Source organism: Syngnathus floridae, chromosome 4 (assembly GCF_059516105.1).
Source record: "Syngnathus floridae isolate MCC-2025c chromosome 4, RoL_Sflo_1.0, whole genome shotgun sequence".
In the NCBI taxonomy this organism is placed as follows: domain Eukaryota; kingdom Metazoa; phylum Chordata; class Actinopteri; order Syngnathiformes; family Syngnathidae; genus Syngnathus; species Syngnathus floridae.
This window is the reverse complement of record NC_142416.1, coordinates 14,567,771-14,583,732: the sequence shown is the minus strand read 5'-3', so window position 1 is coordinate 14,583,732 and position 15,962 is coordinate 14,567,771. Positions and strand designations below refer to the sequence as shown.

At 42.3% G+C, this 15,962-nt stretch overlaps 1 protein-coding gene across 3 annotated transcripts in view; it reads right to left on the bottom strand.

The window, feature by feature from the left end:
* The window catches only part of doc2g (double C2-like domains, gamma), a 28,744-nt gene extending 13,729 nt beyond the window's left edge, over positions 1–15,015 (bottom strand). Inside the window, exons 1-6 of one of the 3 annotated variants that reach the window (XM_088373324.1) lie at positions 14,991–15,015; positions 14,730–14,918; positions 4,831–5,218; positions 4,397–4,476; positions 3,987–4,061; positions 616–725 (exon numbers count right to left, since the gene is read on the bottom strand). In XM_088373324.1, the coding sequence (XP_088229450.1) occupies positions 616–725; positions 3,987–4,061; positions 4,397–4,476; positions 4,831–5,218; positions 14,730–14,753 (677 nt within the window). In that variant the 5' untranslated portion in view covers positions 14,754–14,918; positions 14,991–15,015. Of the gene's footprint in view, positions 1–615; positions 726–3,986; positions 4,062–4,396; positions 4,477–4,830; positions 5,219–5,343; positions 6,592–8,272; positions 8,555–14,729; positions 14,919–14,990 lie in introns of those variants that run through there. The other 2 variants (XM_088373325.1, XM_088373326.1) reach the window with 2 other exon arrangements.
* Between the last annotated feature and the right edge of the window lie 947 nt (positions 15,016–15,962).

Sequence of the window (15,962 nt, the reverse complement as noted above, 5' to 3'; positions counted from 1 at the left end):
GAGGAAGACGTATAAATTGTGGTTTTGTCTGTGGGAGATGAGCTTTGTTTGGCAGGGTGTGTTTTGTCTATATCCAGAGGAGGAGCCATATATGTACGTTCGTGCACTCCTTCCACCAGTTGCCCTTGACATACACAAAGGAGGACACACACACACGGACGCACTTGCCTGGCTGCATTTGTGTTCAAGGGAGATGAATGCACTGAGCGTGCGTGTGTGTGCGCTTGTGTTTCCTCAGGATAAACAAAGTCACCCAACACGATTACGAATCCACTGTGACACTCCTTGCACGCAGCGTATACGCTCCCTGCCAGTCTCTGAATCATCTTACGGGACAGCAAAAGTGTATTTGAGTTTTTGGGTCAAGTTGGCAACGTTTGACCTCAGACACTCCATATGGAGACAATCTCAGCACAGCTGACACCTGAGGAGAAGCAGCAAGTGTGGCAGTTGGCTGCAATAATAAATTACTTGGAAAAGCCCAGAAGAACGTGCGATGAGCTGCAGGCAGTTTGCAGGGAATCTCACCCCCCCACCCTTTGCATGAAAATGGTCAGTTGTCCGCCTGGGGAACACCACAAATTGCAAGATAGTGACATGAAGCTGAGATCCTACCTGAGCGTTTTGGTGGTCATGTCAGCCGCTGTGATTCCGTGATACACCAGTGTCTCATTCCAAACTGGGTTTAGCGTGTTCTTTAGAGTCTTTGTGCGAAGTTTGTTGGCCTGTAGAGGGAAAAACATCTGAGCAGCATTCGTGCGAAGGGGATGAGAGAAATGTGCAAAGGGCTGGGATAGCAAATTCATCAGATCAGAGAAAAAAAAAGGACAAAGGATTGGAAAAAAAAATGACCACGAGGGAATAATTTATCTCAGCCCCTGAGGAGATCTCGGACATCTGTTGAGCGAGCGTGAGAGGCCACGAGGCCTCCCTCTCTTCACCTGTCCATCTGTCTTCCTCGCAATGTAATGAGGCAGAGCCTCAACGGCAGTTCCAAATGCAGGAGACGTTTAAAGTGCGCAACACAATCAGAATGAAAATTTAAAGCTTTCCGGGAAGTGAATTGCATGCAGGCTCCTAATGGTGCGCCCATCTCCTCGCTTGCTGCTTCATTTCCTACAGTTGCCTTCGGGATGTTTTTATCCTACTGAGGATTTGACTGGAGAGTTCATGTCAATATCACAGAAAAAACTTTTCCCTTCACCTTCAGTTTATGTTTGACCCTAATCAGCTATGCCTGTCTTCACTTTATAGTTGACAGATTTCAATTCCAAAAATAAGTGTAAATCCTTTGACCCAAGATATTCTCGCTGTCATTTTGCATGACATGTGACATGACATAACAGTTCAATACGCCAAATTTATGTGTGCATGGAAATGTTGGCTGTACGCAAAATACTGTGACATTTAAATTGCACTAGGTCTGCACTCGTACCTTGCCATAATAAAATAAAAGTAAAAAAAAATGTAAAATAAAATACAATAATTTTTTTTAGGAGGGGCTGGGGAGACGAAAGTAAGGACTTGCTGCTGTACCCAGCGATCGGACCCCAGATAAGTGGAACAAGATGGATGCATGGATGGATAGATTGGATGGATTAAGAAAGATTATCCCAATGCTTTTACTAATGTTCTTTTATTGTTTCAGTCTTGGTATTAAGGTACTTTAATACCTTTAATACAGGTATTGTATGTAGGGAAGTTCAAACTGTGGTATCGTGCAGACACTAGTTCTTAATCTGGTAATACTCTCCGAAAAAGAAAAATTGCGACGATAACCTATCAAGGCTGAATCCCAAGTTGCTGCCCTGTGTTGTTGAAACAACACTTTGTAAATGGTAAGTATTTGAGTCTGGACAATGGTGTCTCATATTTCATTAGAGGTATTGTGCAGGGTAATACTCATGTCCCAGAATTGCTTGCCCTATGACCACTTTCTGCAGCTGCTACAAAAAGCCAGAATGCTCTTCCATCACTTACTCCTGCTCATGTCTGCAGCGCCGAAGATAAACACCTCATCTTTCATGCTATATCGTCTGCTCAGTGAGTCTGTTGCGAGAGCCTCGAGAGCCACAGCTCCTTCCTCTCCCCTTCTTTGTCTCTTTTTGTCCCCACATCCACAAAATAGGGACCCCATCATTATTCATCTTTGTTTGTTGAAAAGTAAAACAAAAACATATTTATTATAAAAGTCACGTTTTGTTTTACTGACTATGATTGATTGTTTCAGTCTAAACCACCACGTTATGCAATAAGCACGATTTCAGTTTCCCTTGTGTCAGTGCCTTCATCATCAGCCGTCTTTTAAAACTTTGTTTCTAAATGTTTTATCTTCATCCTCCATCTGCCCGTTCGCATTTACTTTCAGTCAGTTCCCTCCATCTGTCCGCATGCATCCATTGTCTACTTGTTGCACTTTTCTCCTTCAGTTACTCTTTCCTAGAGATGTGATTAAACAAGGGTTGACTTGGTTTTGACACATTGTCAATACGATTTCCAAATGCGAAAGAGTGGGTTGGAGTAGACAAAAGGTATCGTCGTCAACCTTGTTCTTCTTAGTCTGTAGCGGAACTGTATTTTCTTTGTTTTACTCTGATAATCATTGATAATGTATCAATATTTATTATTCTAATGAGCATAACCTAACACAAGCCATTACAAACTTTTGTCACAACCATCATAATTTGTCCCTTTATCAACAAGTTTTTGTATAGCGGCGGAGGAGGGAACTCCCCCTGATCATCCAAAAAATCTGGAACACCAAAAAACCCCCGCTGTATCTCCAGAATTCAGTGCCACATACTTTAGTTCAGAACTTTTTCCAAATGTTCATCAACTATTTAAAAAAATGGGTTGTACATTTAAAATCAAATCTCTGACTTTGACTAAATCCTCCACAGCCGAGACGAGTCATTCTTGAGCAGATGCTGCGTTAACTTTAAACAACATATGCAGCATGACGAGAGCGAAGTAAACTGTGAGTTGGAACATGTGCACCTCCGTTCCCGCTAAAGTCCCTCCTTCACATGCATCGACTGAACGCAGGCATGAGTAGGCGAGCGCGTCCGTCATACTCTCTTCAGCGTGTGTGCGCTCCCACTTGTCAAGTGACGTGGCCCCCGTCTGGTGGATATTAAACTAATGACGGGCCACGGGTACTTACCTCCTCATTGACGCATTCCCAGCGTCCCGCCTACCCGCCGCTTTACTCCCATCAACACTCGCCTGTTGACGTGAGCCGTGTAACAATCCTCTCTGTTTCCATGACAACCACCTGCTGCTGCCCTCCCTTTATGTCCCCCCCCCTCACTCCGCATCTCTTCTCTTACCCCCCCTCCTTTCCTCCCTCTCCCTTCCCGCCTCTCTGAGTTGATATTTCAAGGTCAAAGAAGGTCACAGCGATATGGTGAGACAGAGACGACGATAATGGTGGAAAGCGAGCGGCGAGACTAGGAACAATGCGGGAGCAGACACAGGAGAGGGCTGCGGGACAAAAAGACGCCCCAGACTGTGCGATGGTTGGCATCTTGATCTCACCAAAACTGACTCATTGGACCTATCGTGGCTCAGCATGCCCTCTCTCTCTTATCACAGCCTCACTTCATAACCACCTTGAGCTAAACTGGCCAACAACAGGTTGCCAAAAGCATGGGGCTGCAAGTTGTGGCATGCCTTATCTTCCCACCAGCTTGAGCCGGAGACAAAACAAGAGCAGCGCAGCCGAGCAGAACGTGTTTGTGCTCGATAAAGCGGCGTATTGAACAAGGCGCAATAAGAAAGAGCCCACCGCGAAGCTCCCTGCTCGGCGGCTCGACACGACGCACTAAATAAGCCCGCTGCTCTGTGACACTTTGGGAAAAGCCTTTTCTCAGAAAAGATGGCCCAGATTTGTAAAAGTCAACGCACTTGTGTATTTTTCGTTTTTGTTTGCGTAAGGTGTAACCCCATGTTATTGATAGCCACTGAGGTAATGTTGGAGTAGAGACCTTGCTAGCCCCAGGAAGAAGATGAAGCTTGACATAGGGATCAGCCAGCCCATTGGAATCCATGGCTTTCAGTCCCTGTGAACACACGCACACAAAACACACGTAACTGTACTGAAGTGTCGGATGTGACGTCACGCCCTTGAACATTTCGCACGAACAACAGGGTCAGAAAAAGACAGCAAACATCACAATAGTGCTACCGGGCCTTTCCATTCCGTGCCACTGTTTCTGACTCCCCTCGACTCAATTGTGGTGACCTCTAGGGAGTCGTTCAAAACGGATTTACATAATTCTTACTCATGCGACAGTTTACAGTATGTAAGGCTGGTGTCCTTGGTCCAAATAAATGTGTCTATGAAGCGTGATACATTTCAGGGAGGATTTCTAGAAGACATCAAAGTTGCGCTTACCTTTGCCTTGTGAATGGTGCAATGGAGACAGTTATTCTCCTGATCAAAGAGAAGGGTGAACTCCAACGTCCCCAAATAGGCTGGAAAACAACAAAGACGACACCAATTACTGACGGGACTCAGCCGCACTCAAAAGCTGTGAGTCCCAAAAATATGAAGTTGCCAAATAAGAATTGACCCGTCTTGTAGATTGAAATTTCAGCGACTGGAGCAACTTTGCACTGCAGGGATCTATAGTGACATGGGCGCGCACTTTTCTCCAAATTACACTGTGAGCACATGTTGTTTTCTCCGGAGGAAAAACTGGCCTTGAATGGAAAAAGATGACTCTCCATTTTCAAGTTTTAGCGCTGGCTCTGTTCTTTTTCTGCTGCAATGCACTTTGATTTCCATATAAATGAACAAACACAGACATAAACTCTAAAGGAACTTACTGTCGTCATCATCGGAGTCAGCTACTTCCTCCCTGTCTCCATCGTTGTCCCCCCGCCTCTCGCCATCTTTGAAGCCTCCGCCCATCTCACCGTTGAAAGTCTCCTCCTTAAGGATCTTCTTCTCCCGCGGGGGTGGCGGCGTGCAGGGATAGTCGTGGAAACGCGGGAAGAAGTCTGAGATCTGCGGGATAGGGAGGATGGGACCCGGGCACACGTTGATGGCAAAGTGCTCCTGCATAGAAATCTTGACGGGCGAGGGAGGGGGCAGGGCCGACGGGGAGGAGGCCGATGAAGAGGGCGTGGAAGTAGAGGAAGGTGGGATGGTCAGGTGGGAGGCGGAAGGGGGCGGCGGTGGTTTGGAGACGCTCATGTGGGCTGCTGAACGGGACTGGGATAAAGAAGGAAAAGAAGACAAGTTGAGGAGACAGCAACCGGCGGCTCGGCCCTCGAGGAGACAAACAAAACAACACACAAGTCTTCCTCCTGAGTGTTCAACTTTTCATAGGAACTGACTTTGTAGGACAGCACCCGTTGCGTTTGAATTCACATCACATCTTCCACACTGACAACGGGGAGAAAAAGAGAGAAATATGTTTCACTTTTCATCTGTCCATGAGAATCGGAGCTCTCAAATGCCAAAATAGAACTTGCCAAGTTGCCACAACGTTTGCCACTTCATAAAGTGTGACTCACACTTTATGTCGGTGCACCGAGTCTGTGCTTTGGATGAATATTCCAATGTAACATTGTAAAGTCTGAACATGTGATGTCACATCACCCCCTGAGATTTTTCTCTCCCCTGCACTCCTGCGCCTCTCCCCAGCAATATTTACATAATACCGCTCAGAGTCTAACTGAGTCATTAACATGATTTACCTCTAAATGAAGCATAATAACTGCGAACAAACTCCATTTACTATCAGGTCATCATTTTCCTAGTTCCCTCTGAGCAATTTGAGCATCTTTTTCCTTCATGCTTTCATCCCTTTACTAAAATTTTGCGATTACAGTTTCGGTTCTTCTACTTAAGTGATGAACTCCGACGTGTAAACACGACATGGGTGGTTAATACTCGCATGATGATGATACAAACCGTTTGCCGATTGTGAAAGTTTTATTCCATTTAATATCTTTTTTGTGACATAAAATCACTGATATCTTCAACATATGGCAAGTATGCACGTTTCTGGTCACGAGCACAGTGCCTGATTCAACAGGGTAATGAGTCAATAAAAGCAAATGAGGGTCACAGTCCTGATAATGATCGAAAAGTGATCTATGAGGCTCAATGAATAGGTCAATAGATAATGAGACATTTCCTAGCATTCTTTCAAGGAGGTGTGCCCGTAGCCCGCACAGCCACATTCTGACTCTTTAAAGTCTCGGATGGGCCCTCACAATGATCATGAAGCCAAAGTCATACATGTTACTTTTATTTTGAAAGTTATGCTCTTATTTTAGGTACACCTGAGGACGCTAGCCAAGTGGAAAATAAAAGCTGCAACTTGTGCCTGCAGTATTGCCAGTTTAGCAATGTTTTCAATATATTGAGTAACTTTTTTTTACCCCTCTATCAACAATAAAAGCTAATATTAGCAACAACTTTATTTTGCACAGATGGAAAGGGACCAAGAAAATTTGACCTGATAATACTGTCCACAAATCAATGGTTTCACTGTGTCATTATACTTCACTATCAATAATATTATACTTCATGTTTGTCTGGATATTTGGGAATCTTGATTAGAGTCTTAACCATGAAATTCATGTTATAATTTTCAAAGTGTAAAGATAGTATTTCAATGACCACCAATAATTTTGTTCTAAATGTGTATTTCATACTTTTAAAGACAGACAATATTAAAAGTAGAAATTTATTGAGCCAAGCAAGCACGGCTCCAGGATTTTTTCTTTCCTGGGGCTAAAGGACGGCTTGAATGATTTATAGGGGGGACTGAGAAAATAATATATAAATATATTCTAGAATATCAAATGAATTCTGGAGTGGCTAAACTGGGGATTTTGACTGGGCTATAGCATCCTTCTGGAATCAATACAATCTTTTTTCTAAATTTTCTTAAAGTGTAGTCATTCCAGTTTCTCATGTGGCCGCTTTGCAAAATTCATTGCCCTCCACTGTTTCACAGAGTTCTGCTATCTCTGTAAGCAGCTCATGATCTCTTCACTATGCAGAGATGTAAAAAGACAGAGTAACTTTCCTGAATGACATCTGCTATGTGGAAGAAGAGGTTTCTATATTAATCGTCCCAAAATGCCCAAAGTGGAAGCCATATTTTTTAAATCAGCACACTTTCCTGCACCTATAAATTGCATGCTTCTGTCATTTACCAATTTTGCATACTTGTCAAGCTTTACAAGACTAAATTTCTGTCCTAAATAGAGCAACAACTCACTGCATGCACTTGAATGGATGGAGGATGGTAATAAATTGAATCTAGTGTAGAGTATATCATCAGTGCTTAAAAAAACATTTCATAAATTCATCAACACTGAAAGAGACACTATTTTTTTGCCCATGATGAGATCTCAAGTATTGTGTTTAGCTTAGCCCGTAAATTGTCACCTAGGCGCCAATATGCAGAAATCTCTGTAACAGTCCATGGGCCAGAAAAAATAACGCAACATATCCCAGTGGGTACAATTATTCCTTTTTGTTCGACGTTTATGAAAACCATTGACTGATTTCACTTGCAAATGATTTGCAGCAGTAATATTTATCAACCAACTTTGTCGAATGAGTCTGTGTTTAGCAGTTTGGTTTTCTGTGTTGCTTGCCTTAGTCTTTAAAATGGAAGGAATTCTGCTCCGACCCATTAAAATTGTGCTTCCATCCTCTCTCTAAGCCATCTTTTTTTTAAGAGGAAAATTTGGTGGGGGTGATGCTTAAGGTTCACTTGGTTAAAATTGTGTTCACTGACACAATTCCCCCTTTTTCTGGCTCAAAATCAAAACAATACATTTCACCCATGTGTGACCGATGTAGCCGTCCGTACATGTTCAAATTCATCAAATTCAAAGGACTTTTTTTCCCCAGTGTGGGAAAACAATCACTGTTGTTAATCCAAACATCTTCAACTGATTGTTGCAAAGCCTCTTTGTCATAGCGCTACACAAAAGCCACAACTTAGTTGTAAAGTGGCATTTTAAACAGCAGACTACCCAAACTAATTCAAACACACATGGAAGTCACCAAATTGAAATCCCACAAATTGAAATCCTCCAGCAATATGAAGAGCCCATGATCCAATATCATTACCTCAGTGATTTCATATTGGGTTTATGTAACGACAGCCCCACATCACTGCTTGCAATGACATCAATAAGCACTTGGAAGCTTGGTGTGCCCACAAACTCATCCGCTCGGAGCATCAGACATACGCAGAGGCACATGCACGGACACAGACAGCCACCAAATACATACCCAGGGCAGTCTTCATCTATGCCAGCACTCCATCTTAATTGCTCTCACGTCTGCCTCTCTCTCACACACACTAAGGAGCATGAAGACCAGCTTTGAGTCAATATAGCCCCCTCTCTCACTGGCTCTCCGTACATGGCTTACTCTCCTCTTCTGCTCCGTCCCTCCCTCTCCTCTATTCCTTGTTTGTGACGTATCCACTTAAAATCCTCATCAGTCGAATGCAGACTGTGCATGTCATACATTGGACACTCACTTTCGCAGCGCAGCAGGTGAGAGAGGGAAAGAAAGGGAGAGAGGAAGAGAAAGAGAGAGAGAGAAAGGGGGAGAGTAAGGGGGGGGGGGCGTGGTGACAAATAGACCAACAACCAAAGGTATGGATTGTGCGCGCACGGTGGTAATAAAAACACAGACGAATATATTGTAATTGTGGATGGATAGGTCCACAACACACATAAAGGCAAAGGATGAAATGAGAATCCACTCGCTGAAGGAACGGAAATTAAATTCAACGCGTTGACTGACTTGAACACAATAAATCGTGTGTGCGTGCGCGTCGCAGTACGCGTCAGCCTTGGTAATAAAGTGAACCAAACCCAACCATGCACTATACAGACAGGGCAGGATGAAACGCGGTGAAATTAAGGTTTAAGAGCGAGATGCCGAGACTTTTTAAAAACATGGGATTTTAGATTGATTGTTGGAGATTTTTTCAAAGCACATAACGCCCATAACATTGAGGGCTGATGCAGTTGCAGAGCCCCCGATGTCACATCTGTCCTTTTCCATGTCTCCTTTTGGTTGGCTGTGTAGACCAGGGGCGTAGCCAGAATTTTTTTTAGTGAGTGCGTGTCGCAAATGTTCGTATGCGTCATTTTTTTTTTTTTAAAATCATACCATCAACAGTCATGGTTTCATGGAATAAAATCCACACATATTTAGAACAATGCCCACCACACTCACAATCTAGCAGGAATAAGTGCAAGAAAAAGGCAATGTTTAGCTTACTTTACTCGATAATGTCATGTTCTTTGCCATTGCTTTGCTTTATTCCACTGTCTCATAATCCTCTTCTATTTCATGCACCAATTGGGTATCTCACAGCCAATCACTGCAATAAAGTTCCCCAAGGTGTTGGGTTGACAAGGGGGGTAGCCAGAGAATGACAATGGCCAGCACCAACTACGTAGCTCCGTCCCTGGTGCCCACCAAAATCAGACCAAGGAGTACCCAGTTTTCCACAAATATCTCAGTTGGGACTGTTTTGATTTACCCGACCCAATTAACGCCTTCCAGTACAGACAATTTTCATACAGCCCAGTTCTGAATCTCACTTATTGTGCAAATGTTGTGACCATTGGTGTGCATTCAGAAATGTACTGTCAAAACAATGAGGCAAAAGAGTCATTGAATTTGAGGATCCAAAACTGCAGTATTGACCAGTAATTAAATTCTTCATTTTTACCCGGAAAGAATGAAGAAGCATTTCCCACATTGACCTTGCAGGACTTCTTTGATTTCCCACTTTGGAAAGAATGTATAGATAACACAATCCTCTCAGGGTTTTTACCCTCTGCTGCCAAGCTAAAAATGAAAAGGTGAGCACTTCCTGAGCTCACTGCACTGGCAAAATGCTCGCAAGTGACCTGCTGACCAGTGAAAACTCATTTCTTTACATTGGGGGAAATAGCAAAAAGCATGTGCAATTTCCTGAAGGACCAATGTTCTTAATACATTTAGAAAGGAAATCCAAACATTTAATTAGATTCAGAAGTTTTCTAGCGAGTCCCGCTGTGTTTGTGCAAACTCCTGCAGTGATGCACACAAAATGTCCTCATCCCTAATTATTTTGGCATTAAGGAAAAGTAAAGCAATTCTTGACAGAGTTGTCATCTTTCCAAGATTTATCATTTACACCTCCGCCCAATTTGATTATATGGAGTGAGTTTAAAAAGAAAATGTCAACAGGATTATGCAAAAACAACAACAAAAAAACTCTTTCCTTATTCTGATTCTTGTTTAGATAGGCTTCCTTTCATTTCTGTTGCGAACACCTTACTCAGACATTAAACTACTTTGTGATGACAGTATTTTTAATAATTACGTGTTTGGGATGGAACACCAGACAAGTCGATTGACGTGGACCTGTCTGGATCAGTGTGGTCAGACCCGCCTGGAGGAAGAAATCAATCAATCACGCCCACATAATAAAGGCTGAACAATCACCCTGAGCTATGTTGACCTCGTCTGCAAATTTTCCACAGTGACATTATCTTTAAGATGATCCGGTAATTAAATCCGAAGCGTTTGACGACGAACTATAGGGTCATTGAGTGTGACTGTATAAAAATGATATAGTGAGTCTACTCTATTAAGAAATAACAGTAAAACCGCCTTAATGATAGTGAAACTGAAAACATGACCAAACTGAGAATGGCTTGCAAAATTAAAGCTCTCACACATTTCACGAGTATAATAATATATTATGATAATAGCGTAAACATCCGGATTCCGGAATGAAATAGAGGGAAAGCGAGGATACAATCAATTTGTGGAGAAGCATTCATAGCATCCCTCTGCATGGCAAGATAAACTCCTCCCATTACCAAGGCACAATGCAGCGAAGGTTTTTCCATTAAGACTCCGACCGCAGCCTCCCCAGCCTCTTTGCAAGCCATTAACTCAGAGATTAAGTAACCCCCCGTTTGCAGACTGCCACACTAGTGCAATTGGAATTTTTAGCATTTGGGTTTGCACTGGTTGGAAATTTGCATTCATATTGTGATAAAGATCGAAATCTTGCTTATTCACTCATGCTGGAAACACATTCCTCTGCATCTTTTACAAAATGAAAGTATCTTCTGGAAGAGTGGCTCCAATTTTCTGTGGTACATGTACTTATTAGATTACAACTGTGAAGATCTTATATCTTATCCGCTCTTCAGTGAGTGTCATTCGTGCTCCCGACCGAGGCCAGTAATGTAATTGGCGTTTCTGTTTAATGGCATGCTGGGCCGTAAAATTGTCTGTAAACAACATCATGTTTTTTGTCAGAGATAAATTAGATTGCCTTGGAAATGAGTGTACATTTTTATACACACTCCAAGTTGTATTCACCACATTATTTTTTTAGCGGCCTCTAGCAAATACAGTTTGTAAGGTTCAAAGTCACACAAACAGCACAAGAGGTGAATTAACTTGTGAGTAGAGTGAGAGATGAACAGCCAGAAGCTTTATTAGAATTGGATATCATGAGTATGAGAAAAAGCTCGTCTGACTTTGGGTCTATATTACTGAATAAGTCATTTTTGTACAGCTGAAAAAAATGCTCACTTCATTTTGTTTATTTTTAAGGGTTTTAAGCTCCAATCGAGTAGGGTAATTTCTTCATGACATTGAGAGAAGAGGAAATAACAAGGTGAATGATGATTTTCTTTACTCATGATTTGTTCGGATTCAATCTTCACGATGATTATGCACAATCTACACGGTCAACAATGTAGGTCGTCGCCGTTATTTATAACAGTGGGGAAACTGATGTCGTATAGAGTTTGCAGGATTTCCCCAGCGACATTCAAGGAAGGAGCCAGACCAATTCTTTAACAGATGAATCTGTAACACTGTGATGCATGACACATATTTTGTCCCCCCCCCAGACAAAGTGTCGACTTTGCAACAGCCAGACCGGGAAAGAAATATTGCAGGAGGAAGAACATGGCTTGAAAATAGATTGTTTAATGCAAGGCAGTGCGGTCTGTAAATGTTTTTTTTTTTTTTTAACAGGCACTATTTGCATATATTGTAAATTTTATGAGTTTTTATTGTCAGTTTCATATTTTACACTGGCAATTTGGTCATGTATGGTCAAGGTCACTGGCGTAGCTAGAGGGGGGGGGGGGGGGGGGGGCAGGGGCACTAATCCACATGCCCCCTGAAATAGGCTTGGACTCCCAGGTCGCAGGCCAGATAATTGCCGAAGTCGTATTTTACAATCGAATTTTTTCTACATGATACGTTTATCAGTGTTTTATTAAGAATTTTGGGGGATTGAGTATTTTATTTTTGTGAACAACCCTGAGATATCCTTGGCCACTTCATGCTCTCAACCGCTACCCCCCCCCAAAGAGAAAATTTCTAGATGTGCCAGTGGTCAAGTTATGGTAAAGGCCTTATAGCAGGGGTGTCAAATTCGATTTCTCAAATCAGGCCACATCATACTTATGGTTTCCCTCTGAGGACTATGACCGTGAACCCACATGCAGTATGATTGCCTCATACTATCACACATATTTTTCAATAAATTTTGAAAGTCGGTCTGGTAACAACAAATGTTTGCAATAATGTGTTTCCACTAAAAGGAGTAGGCAAGTTCTTATTTTATTCCAGCAACGGTGTCAGCTTAAAAAACCTTTAAATTAAACTCATCCATATCAATGAGATTGGATGAACTGAATTTTATGAATGAATGGATAAAACAGCAGTGGGACGCGAGCAAGTGCATTTTTAACAGGTGGCGAGTTGTTGAGGCTTCTGCAGGGTGGCAGTTGGTGTCACAGGTGCTGCTTGCACTACACATCACTCAGCTTTAGAGAGCATCATTGGCCAAGCTGGCGGTGGAGTGCCAGTCTGTCAAGGTGCATTACTCTTTTCACCATGTGTCACATCCCCCAAATTTAGCCCAGCATGCCCCCTGGACTTGCATGCAAAAAAAAAAAGGAAAACACTCCGCTCTCACACTGCCTTAACTCGTGCTTCCTTCCGTCATTGCTCTCCTCTACTAGCAAGCACCTTACCTTCCACCCCACATTTTATCAGTCTTTCGTCGTCTCTTATTCTCACGCTCTAATGCTGCCCTGACACAGACAGATCCCATTAACCCTACCTGTGATTCGTCCTTAACTCTGACAAGCGGGGGCAATGTGCAAAATGTTTTTTTTTTTTGGGGGCCTTATCCAAATTCAAATTCAATGTCACCGAACAATTTTTCCCCTTTTCTCCTGCTTTGTGACAGGCCCCGGTAACAATTCACGAATGAAGTAAATTACCCCTGTCAAATAAAATGACTGACTGACAGTGATATTCTCCAAGGGCACATAGCGGATATATATTTATTTTTTCTCGTTCTTGTTTTTTTGGGCATTTTCTTGAAACCAGATGCTCTTGTTGCAATTCATTGTTGGGATTAAAGAACCTTGTCATAGGTTTTGGAAAAGAAAGTGAAGAGTGTTAGTAGGCTTAATGGATTGGGGAAGGCTTTGCGTGCAAGCTAGTAGGCAAACATCATCTGCTCTGTCTACTTTCAAATGTGACACGTGTTTTTAATCATTTTGAAAAGTGAGTATGTTTTAAACGTAAAGCAGCTTATAAATAACAATAATCAATATTTACCATTCATACACTAAATAATTTTTTATTTGATGCTCAGGCTCCAGGGTATCTGTTAAGAGTTTCAAATCCAATTTCAACAAAAGCCATAGTGCTGATGCATCGTAAAACATTTGAAAATAGGCAACTCTCTTAAGGGGTTGAAAATAATACCTACACATAGATTTGCTTTAGGGTGGCTATAATTAATTACACACACTTTTTTTTTCTACCTCTTTTTCCATTTCCCTTTTTGTTCCTCACCCTGCAATGATAAATAATCTATCTTTAACTCGGTTTGCCCCATCAGCATATTCCCAGTGTGGCCCAGAGGCAAGTCAGTGGAGAGGCCGGAAAGATGGAGCGAGCGAGAGGGAGAGCGCGAGAGAGAGAAGGGCAGAGATGAGCCGACCGTTGCAGATCAGGAGAGTAAAGGTGACTTGCAAGGTGGAAAACCGAAATCAAACAGAAGCATATGCGCAAAAAATAAAATGCTTCAGAATGAGATGGAGAGATATGTGTGAAAGCGAGATAAAGAGGTACAGCGATAAATTAACAATGCCTGAGAAATCGACAGGAGTGAGAATAGACTTGAATGTCAGAATAGCAAGAAATCAAATCTTTGAACCGGTCGTTAAATGCCATCATCTTTTCATATTACCATCCCAGCAATCAAATAGCAACAAAAGCGTCGAGTTATGAGTGGAGGATGTAAGGAGGCATCGAGTCAGGAGTGATTGCAGGGAAGTGTGCAGTCAGCGCCCCGTGGCACCATGTCATGCTGTGCTTAATGAGGTAACAGGCCAGGCAATTAGTTCCCGATATGACATTATCACTCACCAATAAGTGAACACATCATTAACTGCAAAATCCTTCCAAAAGCCTTTTTTTTTTTTATCTTGCCTTGTCTTCCATGTAAATAACATACAATGGGCCAGACACCCTAAAGGTTATGCTGAATAAATTAAGTGTGATGCCTCATGCTCGGAGTGTGTCTGTCAAACACGTTTAATTGTTGCGCAGTTTAGTTTTCCCGTGCCCGGAGGAATGAATACAATTTGGTGAATGTTTTCATAATCTGGCTAGAGAGTTTTACCTGTGTGCTCTCTGTGCTTTCCATTCGCCTCTGCACTCCTCCATGCTCAGCCACGCCCACTTCAATATATACACTGCTTACCTTGGCGCACAAGAGTTTCAAATCATCAATCAGCCGGTAGTATTTAGGCTCCTCCTACTGACTCCTGCTTTATTCTTCTGCTCTTATGCAGGACTCTCCAGTATGCTTCTGTGGATAGATTTATAATTTGCAACTCTGTCTGCCTGTCGCTTTCCTGATAAATGCCTCAGCCTTCTTAACTTGAATATGAATTCTGCCTTGGCCCATCTTGCTTTCTCTTTGCTGGTCTCTGTTTTAAAAAAAAAGAAAATACTATAAATGTCCATACTGTGCCACACTGCCTCCAGACAATCCTTTCCAAATATCAAAGCTGATTTTCCCTCCAAGTCAATAATTTCAAAGTAGACACTCCAATGGGAGCTGACTGCTGCATGAAATGCGACACATTTGAGCTAGTTTTTATGGGGCAGATTGAACCATTTCCACTCTTGAAAAAAGTGCTAAATAAGAACTTGGTTTGTATGCACTAAGCAGATTTGGGCATGACTGCATTTTGATTGCACAGAGCAGGAGCTTGGAAAAGTCGCTCAAGAGAAGGAGGAAAGATTGTATAATGAAGCAAAAACAAAAATACAATAAGTATCAAGCTTAAAAATCACAACAAATTCAATTGGTTAGCTGTATTTGCATTGCGCTCAAGATTTGTGCTGCAGTGTCAAGTAGAGCCATTGCCACACTGAGTGACAAAAGAACACTCAACCATTTGGATCACTTTTGTTCGAGGTATCTACACATAATTACCCTTGCTTCTAAATTCGGCATTGATGAAGTACAGCCGATATTATTGAGTGAAGCCCAACAATTTGGACCGTGTTCTAATAATGGACACTGTCTTCACAGTGACATCAGAGTGTTTGTTTGACAAGTTGGTATTCAATAAAGAGTGGAGAAATCAATAGGTAATTGCCCATGGGGGGGGGGGAGCCCCTAAGCCCTTCTCTGGCCTTAGCTGGGCTTGGTATGTATCAACATCAAGCATTGTTACATGGACTTCAGGCTTTAATGGCATCTACATTTTGAAGCTGTGAGTTCATTAACCTTCTGAACCTTGGAAATTTCTCCACACTGTTTTGCTGCAGTGGCTTAACTCACCATCCACCCCTTATGGTCCCCAATACATTACCTCAATCTGCTTGTTGCCACCAAGTCAGT